The 12,969-nt window shown below is 38.5% G+C and overlaps 1 protein-coding gene across 1 annotated transcript in view; it reads right to left on the bottom strand.

The window, feature by feature from the left end:
• Positions 1 to 12,969, bottom strand: part of CALCR (calcitonin receptor) — a 131,248-nt gene that overhangs the window by 22,948 nt on the left and 95,331 nt on the right. The window contains exon 7 of the mRNA XM_031614398.2: positions 5,450 to 5,576. Coding sequence (XP_031470258.2) covers positions 5,450 to 5,576 — 127 coding nt within the window. The remainder of the gene's footprint in view (positions 1 to 5,449; positions 5,577 to 12,969) is intronic.

The raw sequence follows: 12,969 nt of genomic DNA, 5'->3' as shown, positions 1-12,969 counted from the left end.
CAAGGTGAGTTATTGAACAGCAAGATTTCCCTTCTGGATGCTAGCTGGTCCCATGAGCTTAATGGAGCTGCTAAACATGCTGTATGATAAGAAGGATGTCCAAGGAAACAAAAGCAGGAAATCTGAAGAAAGGTGTTAAATGGGACTGAAGATGCAGAGATTTTGCTGATTTTGGTATCAGCTGTTCTGAGTGCTCACTTCTCACTGCCACAGTGGCAGGACCTGCAGGGTCCACAGACAGTGGAAGTATGTAAAAATGTAGAAGTATGACTGACTTTTCACAGGGACTGTTGAATCTGCAGTTTGGTCTCCATCCATGCTGAGACTGTAGGTCTTCCTGGCCTTTCTTGCAGAAAAGATTCAGGCCCCAAACCTAAGAACAAAGTCTGAGGTCTGAGGCCTTCAGCTGCAGGACCATGATGCATTTTGCAATATAGGATCCTTTCTGAGGGAAACAACACTCATCCTCCCAAGTAAGAGGACACATGTTGGGAAAACACTGCAGAAATAAAATCTGAAGAATCTGATGGAGCCTGCGTTGTTTTGACATGGAAATACCTTGAGTCTGGGCTACATGAAAGCTATTGTCCCCCCTTTTGAGACTCTGCTTTGAGACACTTGAACCTACTAAGAGATACTGCTTTAAAAGAAGAGAAAACAAATGCAATGTATAATTTCTAAATTATTCCTGAGGAAAGGAAAATGAGGAAATTTGTCCCAAAATAAATATTTAGTCTCTTAAATTGTTTTTTCTTCCCCCCAAAGCCAGCTGTTAATTTGATGGTGTCTTACAATTGAGAAAATAACCAGAATAACTTTGTTGTGGAAGCTCAGATCTTTCTCAGAGGCGGTGGCTGGCTGATTTCAGTCCAGATTTAGTTGTTCCATAAAAACCACAAATGTTCTTCACAGGAGTGTAATTTCTGAATGCTGTGAACATCCTTTAATCATCCATACTTCATCTTCTGGGCATGGCACGGCACATCACATTAGTGAATCTGACACCACCAGGATTACACAGTGCTTTGTTTTCTCCATTACTCTGAGAGTTTTGAGGATATAAACAAGAATATAAAGACCTTGGGAAAAAATGATGGGAATTACTGCTCTGTTTCATGCCATTTAAACATTGACAGCTCTGTCTTAAAATGAATGCAGATATTATTCCAGCCTGAAAATTTGTCAGAGTTCTGCATTAATCTCTCTGAATTTCATTGTGGGGAGAAGACTTGATTGTTCTGAGGAGTTTTGAATTTGTATTATACTTCAGAATAGCTTTCAGTCATCTTTTTGGACTTGCACTGGTTGCAGAGATCCCTGTAAGTATTCTACCTGGAAACAGGAGGAAGAAAAAGATGTACTAAAATGAAAACCTCCAGAGATTCTTTAAGAGGGACAGGAAAGATCTGGAAATAGTTTAATGAAGAATCAATTTAATTTGACAAGAATGGAGCCTCCTGAAGCTCAATCCTGAGCATAACACAGGAAACAATAATAAGGATCAAAGCACATTTATCCTTTGTGGAGCTCCATCCTGCATCTTCCCAAGGGGACTGCTGACAACCATAGGCCACACAGACCAGTATTTTTGCCACTTATCTTCCCTGGTGTAAGTCATGGATCTCTCATTTGAAAACATATATTTTAAAAGCCTTAATCCTACATCAGAAAGAACAGAAAATAGCAAGAAACAAAAACTGTGTGCAATAGTGAGAAGATAACACTGTTGCTGAAATGCTGTGAATCTCCTCTGTATTCTTGGGCTCACACACCCTGTTTATTCCTTTGAGAACAGGGGAAGCCAACAGTGTTGTAACCCCACAAATCACAGTAACTACTTCACAGAGTTATCTTCCTACACAACTCCTTTTTATTTCCACTGTTGTACCATAATAGGGAGGAATGTCTAATATACTTGGGCAGACAAGATTTTCATTTGAACTGGGCAATGGTGAGACTTTTCATAGTGCTCTACTCTACATGACAGTACTATTTTTTTTTAATATTACTACTACCATGACCTTGCTTTACTCATTATAATGCTAATTTGAAATGCTTGGGAATGGGAGGGGGTTACGTGCTGCTGGCCCTGTTAGATGGAGGAAGAACAAGCTGCACCAGCAGGAAGAGTGGCAAACTAGTTCAAAAGCTTTGATGTTTATCTACAGAAGGAGGCAAGAATGGGATTCAGCATTCCATATCCCATGTCTACCTCAGCAAGAGCTAAGCCCACACAAGGCTTCCAGGAGCTTCTAGTGGAGGACTGCTCCTTGCTACGGACTCCATAAAACTGCAGTTGAAATTGAACCTTTCACACCACATAATGTCAGAACTAAGGGAAAAACTGCTACATGGAAGATGAATGGGCTAGAAAATGCCTGGAGAAAGAAAGCAGGTATTCTCTCCACTAGAACAACAAAGTGATAAAAATACAGTAAGATCTCTTGAAGCTTTTCCAGAAGCATTTCTATCTAATTACTGAGACATTACTGATTTGGGTCTCATCTTCAAACACTGTGGTGCCCACAGAGTAGATCAATTATTCAGTTTCAATTATCAGTTTCTCATTAGCAGAGTTATACCCCCAGTCATTAGCTGTGTCTTTCTTTATCTCAATTTCTTTATCTCAAGTATTTGGTATTAAAATTACTAGTCTTGTGAAATAAGAAAAAATGAAAAATACAGATCTGATATGCAAGGCTATATTAAAAGATTAGGCAGCAAGAGTTTTATTTTGTTTCTGGGCTTTTTAACAGAGAACATAATGTGTTGTTCACAGACAACTCTTTTTCTGCAGGTTGTTCTCAAAAAAGAAGACACACCTTCCTACAAAATCTGTTTAAGTAACAGTATAATTAATACAGTTGCTACTTCATATACAAGATGCAAAATAATTATCTTACACAACAATTTTCAATACATATATACAAGTATTTGTGCATGTGTTCCTGCTCTTTTTGTTCAAATTCCCCAAACCTATTTTTTTTTTTTTAATTCTTCTTATATGGCCATCTGGGCTCACATCTTTGTCTTCCATAATTTCAGTTCCAGATAAATCTTATAGAGAAAGAGAGAGGCGGAGAGAGAGAGAGAGAGAGAGACAGAGAAAATTAAATAACCAGAAAAGAGGAAAAGAAAAAAGGAAAAATTATAATTAAGATGTGAAAGGGTTTGAGTTCCCAATTTATATGAGTAGAATAATCAAATCTTTGCAGAAAAATATATGTGAGTAAAGATGCATTATGATATCTCATGGAAATGATACTTTGGATTTTCTCACACACTGTATTCAGATTCAGGGAAAATGTGGGTGTCGTGATGTTGGGGATGAAATTCCTCCTTTGCTTCTCTTGTCTTTTCTCTTGGTTATTTAACAGAACCTTCTTTTTTCTTTGCAAATGATATGGATTTGTTGATATCCTCATAAATATGTATTCACCGTAAGTACTTTTCCCATGACACTGCATATTTAAGATCTGCTGTGAAACTTTAGGCAGAAAAAAAAAAAAAAAAGCAGGAGCTACTGTGTTGGAAACACATTTATTATTTTGCAGATTAAATACCATCAACTTCACCTCTGAGTGCGGCCATAAATATGAGGTATCTGTGACTCCAAAATTCCTTCCACTCTCTTCAGTATTTCTGTACATATATTTGAGGTAGGAGCCACACACACAAGACTGTCAAGCTCAGAAGACGCACAGGAAGAAAGTAGATAAATGCAGCACATTAGAGGAAGTCACAAGTAGCCATATCAAAATGGACCCAATAAAGCAGAGGATGGAGCAGGTGTAGAAAAATACGAACTATAAAGCCTTCATTTGCTCTGTTAATCAGCACCAAAAACAGAATACACTTTCTAGTGATGTTGGCAGACACGTTGGTTTAGTCTGAACACATTATCTTGCTACCTCCTTTGAGTGCTCTCACTCCATACTTGACTGCAGATCAAAAAACGGAGATCTCAGCTCCTCTTCTCCCCAGATTTGTATCTCAATTCTAGACAGCAGTTCACTGCTGAGTCAAACACATGCAAATTGTATTTGGAAGAAGAAAGTGCAAAGTAAGGCCTTTGTTCATCAAAGCAATTAAGTCAGTATGTAGCTGAAGAGGTGAGGCCAGGCCAACTAACTCAGCTATACTCAGCTGTGCCTACCAGTGAAGGGCACTGGCTTGGCCAACTTCCACGTGCTGATTTCTTTGGGATCAGAGTGTATTCATCCACCCAGGCCCTCTCTAGGAGGCCTGGAAGTTGCCTGCAGCTGTGAAGCACTGAGCCACAGGTGACTGCTTATGGCAATTTTATAGTGCCCGTTGCCATTGCAACCAAGGTGGGGGCTTTGTGAGCTGATGCTCAGCACCCCGCTATCTGTCCTCTGGCTATGTGGCTCTAATGAAGCCTCTGAGAGCTTTGTCATTGACTTCATTGGGGTCAAGATTTCACTCCAAAGATGGATCTAGCCCCAAGGCACCGAGCACAGATTTTTAATGAAATTTTAAATGATTTTTAATGAAATTTTACAGGATGAGAGTTCTTTCTGCGGCTCAAATTTTAATTTAAACCACTTCAGATAATTCACTTCTGCTGTCAGGAAGTATCATTCTTAACCCCAAGATAAAGATCTTACTTCCATTTAGGTGCTATACTATGTGCCAGCACTGTATTTTCAAATATCAAGTGCATTTTCACTGCTTCTCTTGCACAGGATATGTACTATACAGTAAGGAGGAACAAAGTATGATGTTTTAATTACTCCTTTGCTGTTCTATTTTTTTAACCTCCAGATGGTCTCCGTGTCCGGTGATCTTTTCTTTAGTCTATATATTTCCTGCTTTAATTAGCTGACTTAACTGGGAGCACATCTGAGAGACACGTGATGGGATAAAATAAGTGCTAATGTTTAATTGCTTTCACAAAATTAGAAGTAGATAAATAGTTGGGGCCATAATTGAAAGACCTTACTAGAAGACAAGGTGATTGGTGTTGTGACAAAACCTAAGAGATTTCAGGCTTGAGCTAATTTTGCATCAGCCAGGGCTGCAGGAGCAAGGCAATGACTCTCAGCATTGTCAGAGCTGGGTAACAGATCTGCCATGCATATTTATCAGCTGAGGGCTGGATCAGGTTGTGCCACTTTCTGATAGGACTGAACCAAGCTATTGCTCTGATTTACCACTTCCTAAGAAAGAACACAGTGAACAGATTTTTGCAGGGGGTTGAAAAAAGCTATATCCCTCTGGATCAGTCTGGAGCAAGTCTGAGGCTTTTCCCTCTTTTACCAAATTCAAAGCTTTTTACTTTTTACAGATGAAAGATCTGAGCACGGTCAGTTCTGAGAATCTGAATGCTTTGTGCCTAGCTATCATTAACTGTTGAATGAGCATGCCTCGTTTTGATGCAGCCATAATAATTTTATTTGAGTGTAAAGATAGAAAGAAGGATACTTACGGGATCCCTTTTCACAAGGCCTGGGTTAGGCACAACGATGATGAGGTGAGCAATGGTAAACATGGAGTTCAGCACGTAAGAAAAAAACAAATTCTTATGCAGTGTTATCCTTTGACAGCTGAGACTCCTGAAAAATATGGAGTACACGTTGTAAATTATTATTTTTCTTCTCAAGTCACTTTAACAAGCTTTTTCTGGCAATAATTTCTCAAGAATGCCTTTTGGCAAGGCGTAATCGGAAAACACATGCCTTGCATTGCAGCCGTAACCTCTGACAAATTTTTTTGTTTTGTTTTTACACCTGTTTAGTACCACACGCTTTTTAGCCATGTTGCAAAGAGCCATCCAGCTACATTCTCATCCCTTGATGCTTTTCTTTATTTCATGGTAATCAAGATATTAAGTGCTGAAGCAGAACCCTGAGAATTGTTAGATGCACAAGTAGCAAAAATTGGGACCATTGCTTGATAAGAAACTATTCCCTGAAGACTCAAATTCTCAAATATTCTGATGAATATTATTTTCTGCTCTAGGAATTGGTGGTGAGAACGTTGTGTAGGAATCCCCTTAAATTTCAGGGGTATTAGGGTTGGTATCCTGCATGCCTCTGACACCAGCTGAAGAGGTTGTTTTCCTGGCCAGAGGGAGCAGCAGCATGGGGGGGTGGAGGGATATCTGCTATTGAGAGTAGCAGAATTTCCCAAGGTTACAAAATTCTTGCACAGCTAAATCATGACTTCAGTTTCCATCTTGAACCATCTGCCCTTTCCAATTCCTACCAAAAACCTCAGGCCAGCCCCTTGGCTACCCCCTGAGCAGAGAACACCTCCGGAGCTGATTACAGAAAAGTGGTCTGAAGCTGATAGATAATGATGTCTGCCCTCACTGATCACTGAAAGAAAGCTGGTGAAACCTGCAGGTAAAGGAACAGCTAAGACAAGCAAATATTGCTTCCTGCTGAGGCATGTAAGTCTTTCACAGTCTGGAGCTGTGCGTTGGCTGTGACTTTCAGCTGCTCTGTACATGGAGGTTAACACAGAATGCACTTTTTCTAAAAACAGAGAACTCCTTTCTGCTTATCTGTTTGTTTGCTTCCTTATTTATGTATGTATGTATGTATGTATGTATTTATTTTCCTCCTTGGTGACCTGCCACATATCTTTAAGTTGTTCTTACACCTTTTCTGTGAGCCACTGGATGGAATTCTTCCTTTAGTTTAGATTGCCTTGCTGGCTGTGGTCATCATCATCTAGCAATTGTGACTACTTTTGTTTATCTACTTTACCCACCAAGGCATCTTCTTTGTTTCAGGATGTCCGTGAGATGGAGGCCCTTGGGGCTAGAATGAAGAGTACCTCTTTACCCTAGTCTAGATCTTGTATTATTTTAGCATTAGCTATTGGCAGCTGTTAAATACCAGATATAGGGCTAGGAGCACCTTCAGTTTGACATCCTGTAGGATAGAATATTGGGGAAAACAGACTGTTCTTTGGACTGACCTATCCTACACTGTGCTCTTGTGCTTATTTTACTTGTATTTGCCCCCATCACAAATTGAGCTTAATATTCTTCTTCTGCTCCTCTGCACTAGAAGTGTTTGTCTGGTCCTGATTCTTTCCTTCTCTCCATTCTCCATCATTACACTTTGTCTATACTACTGGCATCACTTGTCTTGGGACACTACCATCTACAGTTCACCTTCTGTCTTCTTACAGTCCTGATGACACGCATCCCATCCTCAATAAATCAAAATTTGCCCATCCCTTAGAGCAGTCTCTTTGGTAATGATCACATAGATGCAGACCCTTGTCTCTCCAGCTGCCTCTCTATGTGGCTACAACTACAGATAGCCAGTTTTTTGTGATAGTCCCTGCCATATATGTGGACTTCCACTTTCATTCCTGTCATTCCTCACTGCTTTTCTTGGCTTTTCCCAGTCTTACTTCTCTATAAAATTGGACTAACCTTCCAAATATTTTGCTCCATCTGCTGTCCAAGCTTTTTGCCCTGCTTGTCATCATCCTTCCTTCAGTCTCTTAAACTTTTCTTCCTTGATTACAGCTTTCATGTTAATGATCCAACAGCATCATGAAGTGTACATTTCTCTATCCTCATTTAATTACCTGACATTTTGTGTTTTCCATCAAAATGGCAACGGAACCTGATTTGGTCTGCCTTGAGAGGAAAACTCCTTTTGCCCAATCTTCTCTTCTTTCTCTCTTTCTCAGCATCTCCCCTTATAATAGAAAGTTTGGCTTGACTAATTTTCAGCTGCACTCATGGTCCAACTTATTATCTTCTATACCTCTGCCTTCCTTTTCCTATTTATCTCTTATCTCATTGAAAATTTGCCAGCAATTCTGCCTGGAAACCCTCTTTTTCAATTCCAATCTTATCCATCTACCCATCTTGCCCTGCACATGAACCTGTGCTCAGCAGTTTGTGACATTCTCTTCCTAGCAAAACCCAGGATCGTTCTCCCTGCTGGTTTTGACAGTCACCACTGGTACTCCTTCTCTGACTCTCTTTCTGGCTCTTTTCCAGATTCCCTAATTATTCCTTAAAGGTGTCTTTGAAAGATGCTCTTCATCCTCCATTCAACTTTCTGTACATTCCCTATTCAGCTTTATTAATCATTATGCAAAAATGCGCGACTAAGCTAATCATCCAGACCTAAAATTCCATCTCTCTTTGTGTCACTATGATTCTATCAGTTGTGTCTCTGACTTTCAGTATCTCCTATGATTTACACATTTGTCTCTTATTTTACTTTTCATCCTATGCTTTCTATACTTCCTTTAACAGAGATAGGACATCCTATTCACACACAAGCACCCTTATTTTTGAGTTCCTACCTCCAGTTTTCTGTTGCATTTATGATATTGATTCCCAAGGCATTTTTTGCACTATTTTCTTTGCAGTTCTATTCTGTGAATCTGTCACTGTTCTTCAATTGCAGATATTGAGAACACTGATTTTCACACCCAGGCAGTTATTTTCCATCTCCTGGAGACTTGTTTAACTTTCAAACAATTATTTTCATGCTTTCTACCACATCCTCCTTGGAGAAAACTCTCAACGAATTTCTACAACTGATCCTTCCATACATTATCCTTCTTCTATTTCCTGTAAAAGCTTTGCCAACAATGATACTGGCAGGTACATTCACAACATAACATCTACTGTTCTCACGGACCTAAACTTACTGTACTCCTCAGTTATATTTACAAAAATATATTTGTTTTAATAATTAAATGGGAAGTGCTTTGGAGTCAGGTGTCCCTTTTTTTTATCATTTAAGACAATGGGGTCTCAGTCTGTAACTATAAAAATACTGGAGTAGTGTTAAGATGCATGTAATTGTTGGGCACACTGCTTTATGAATATTCTGTTTCCTATCATAAATTAATTATCAATGCTCACCAATACTGACTCAATATTTCCTTCCAAAAGTACTGTATCTGGCATCTATGATAATTACGAATTTAGATACTTCAAATTCAAAGGAGAATAACCTTTGGCAGGAAAGACTGCTTATATACAGGAAAAATTTTTGCTCACATTCTGAAACAGAAACCTCTGCGAGCTATTAACTGACATGTCTATGATCAAAGGCTACTGTACAGCTCTGAAACCATCCCTTACATTTGATTGACTGTCTGATTGATAGCTTGCCTTCTATTGAAGGTCAAATAATCTATCACTGCCATATCCAGATGGGAGAAGACAGCTGAAGGTAACAAGACTGCTCCCATACAGCTCTACTCTTACTTCCTTATTATTTTAGTTTGGTTTCTTCTTTGTCCTCTCACCTTGTAGCAATTTGTTTTGATCCCTTTTTCTACTTCTTCCTGTAATATTTGTGTTACAAATTAGTAATTGAAAGGAAAGGATAAGCAGAGGAGGAGGAAAAAGGGAGGCGTACTGCTGTCAGGAAGGCTGGTGTCAGATGAGTCTTTCAGCATGGCCTGGGAATGTCAGGATTGAGCCGTCAGTGATTCAGAACTAACACTGAGTCAACACGAGCCTGCTTTCCTCACTGCAAGGTCCCAGAAGTATAGAATTCCTTTTTGGACCATTTGGGGTAGACATTTTAACCAAATCCTGTCCAAGCAGCCACAAAGAGCTCTGGAGCCTGGCTAGAAGATTTCAGATCCCAGTCTTCTCAGTGCACTACTGTAGCTGTGGTTTTGTGCTCTATTTCTTAGAAGAGATGGAAATTCAGCAGTTCATTAGGCAATCTCTAGTTATCTCTGTACCCCATTAACATGATATCACAGCCACTCATCAAACTGATTCTCTGGAAATTACCAGGATTAATAACCCATATTTTTTATTCACCTACTTTGAGCCTATAATTTTACAGATTCCTATTACAGTTTATGCAAAGTCCAACGTTGCACTTCCTGTTTCATAGGTTTCACACATTACTAAGCATACTCTTTTCCAGACTGTATGGACACCCTGATCTCATCCATGGTGAACTTGTTTAGGGATCAGCAGCAGTTGAAGTAACTGGGCAGAAGATTTACATAACACTATTGAGATAATGTTTACTAGAAGGCACGCAGTCTGAATATATCCATAAGTCTATGAATCCAACCAAAATATAAAAGTCAATCCTATCACATTTCTGCTGTGCTCCAGCTAGTAAAAATTATTTGGAGTCTGTCTGAATTCATTCAGAATATCTAGGTCCCCTTGTTCTCTAACTCATGACTTCTCACCTGAGTTATGGAGTATCTCAACCTCTCTTCTGAAACTACATTCCTTCAGTATTGGTTACTTTATTTTACTCTCATTAAAAATAATTCCATTCTTCTGTTCTGCCTTAGAAACACTGTTTTCTGTTTCTCTTCATTTTCATGTGGAGATACCATTTCTTTACCATCTCCAAGAAGAATTGAGTCCTCTACCAAAAAGATGCTAAAAGTTCAACTATTCCCTTGATTTTATTGACTGGAATGTATTTGGAATAATTAACCCATAATATTTGACCTGTTAACAGATATATTTCTCAGATTTGTACATGGATTTATCATAAGATATAAGGAGTGCATTTTCAGAAAAGACTGCAAAGGTAATATAAATCAAAGTTGAGGCCAGAAACAGGCTAAGGTTCCTCATGTAAAACTTGAGTTAAATAATACAGGGTCTTTGAGACTACAATTGCTTTAAGCTCTGGAACAAGTATTTGGTGTCTCATGGAGCAACTTTCAATGCAGATTGTTAAAGTCAGACAAAGTCAAACTACCCCTTGCTCTCTAGAGGCAGAGGTTCAGCAAGAGCATCTTTTTAACCCCAATTTTCTACAATTACTATATACATTTAAGCAGGAATTTTGTGTTTGCTATGTAATGACGGGTTCGATAAATCTTTGTATTTGTATTTTTGCAGCCAAAACACACATCTTAGAAGTTCAGTTAATGAAGTTGATGGTATCTTACGATCCAGCATGTAAAGCACTTCGTGTTGTACTGAAGTTACTCAGTTATGATGCAACACATTAAATCTATCAGATCCAAGATACTTAAAAAATGCCATTTAGTCTAGACATATAAAACCTCTGCACTACAAGAGTCATACGAAATGTTTATAACTAAATGGCTGTGACAGAATATGCTCTGGGTGTACTTCATTCTGATTACTTGGACTTACTGGTGACAAAATTCCAATGATTACAGAAATACCCTTTGTTTTAAGTTACTGCTACAAGATCAAAGAATAGAAAAAAAAAAATACCAATTTGTCCCCTTACAGATTTTGAAATTTCAATGTGTGAAAAATTGCATTCAAAAATAGTTTCCACGGAGAATGAATCCTGCTTTTTTTTTAAAACAAAGCACATATAAATTCATGATTTGGCATGAGTGGGAAGGTGTTAATTTAGAAACTGCTCATAATTCACAGTTACTATCTTGGTCAGTAAGATTTGAAAAAAAATGAATTTGGTTTATTTGTTATATTTGACTACCGATTTGATAGATTCAAAGGATGGGGGTTTTTTGGCTTTCAGTTTTATAGAAATATCAACCAAATAAAAAGAAATAATAAATTGTGACCTATCTATAAAAGTCACACTCTTTTGTCTGTCTACTAGGAAGTAGACTAATTAAGTACATCTGGAAGTATTCTATGCTTTTGGATTACATATATGCCTTTGAGCTTCTGAAATAGATTGATGGCTACACAAAAGAATATCAGATAACTTTCTATGAGAATGATGATAAAGAAGTGAAAAATTGTATTTTGAATGCTCATCAATGACTTGAAAAAAGCTTCGTGCTACTTTAACACAGGCCTATTTGTGTTCTAACATAATCAACAACTTCAGCTTCAAATATTTTCTTGCAGGTTCCAAAAAATATACTCTTTATAATAACAACAGTGATGGACTTCAATTGCTATGGGTTACCATTATTGCATAATTTCTTCAATGCATTCTTTCTTCATCCCTGCATAGAAGATTGTGAAAAAAAAGTTTGTATCCAATCAACTCAGAAAACTTCTCTTGTCCTTTCAGACTACCTTACAGCTATCTTCAGATACATTCTGCAGCTGGACTCCAGTTTCTGAAGTCCCAGAGGCTTGCAGTTTACAGTAATCTTAAATTGACACACCTTAAGAAGATTGCTTAAAAGCTTGGAGAAGAATATATGTTATACAAGTCAGCATAGCTCTGGATGTACAGTAGCTCACGGCAGTTATTCTCTAATATATTTTCTCCACAGTAATCTCCCTGTATCATGTTTACACTGCTACTGAGAAATCCTCTTTGGCTAGAGTATGGTTTAGATATGTCTACATACCTCAGCTTTTCATGTGATTTGACAGTAAAGAAACAAATGGAGCCCTTAATCAGCTAGAAATGTACTGGCATTGGTGTCTTCTAGTTATCATCAGTTCCCTGAAGTGAAACCAGAAGATTGTTCCCAGACAGCCCCTCGCTACTGATAATGTCTGAAACTCTGACTAAATGTCTGAGAGCAAATCTGAGCTTCTACTGCTCCCTCACCGCTGTAATAAGCAGTGTGCAGACAGGTTCACTAAAGTACAAGACTGAAATGCATAGCTAAACTCTATAGCGTAGTTGCAACACTTTCAGTGAATATCAATTTAGTCTCCTTGAAAGTTCTGATATAAACCAGCACTGTTTTTCCTTTCAATGAAAATGACAGGCTGGACACTAGTGTTAGATGCATCCCTAGTGATGAGTTCTGTAAGCACCTACACATGTCATGTCAACAGATCAGTCCCTCAGCAACTGATGAGGGTATTCCTGTCCTTGAAGCTGGGAGGCTTCAAATCACTCCACATGAAGTCACTGCTACTTCTACGGGCTGGACATACCCTCCAAGGAATAACAGGCAACTGCTAAATGAAAGGCCTTAACCAGATTTCCAGTTACACTATTTCCCTATGGATGGCACTTTTACACCACTTTTGAATAATCTAACATCATAATTTTGGCTGCACACCATTGGAAGATGTCCCAGTGGCAAGAGAACCCTGTGCTGATG

This window comes from Phasianus colchicus, chromosome 6 (genome assembly GCF_987193195.1).
Source record: "Phasianus colchicus chromosome 6, bPhaCol1.hap1.1, whole genome shotgun sequence".
NCBI lineage: Eukaryota > Metazoa > Chordata > Aves > Galliformes > Phasianidae > Phasianus > Phasianus colchicus.
This window is presented reverse-complemented; position numbering and strand designations above follow the sequence as displayed.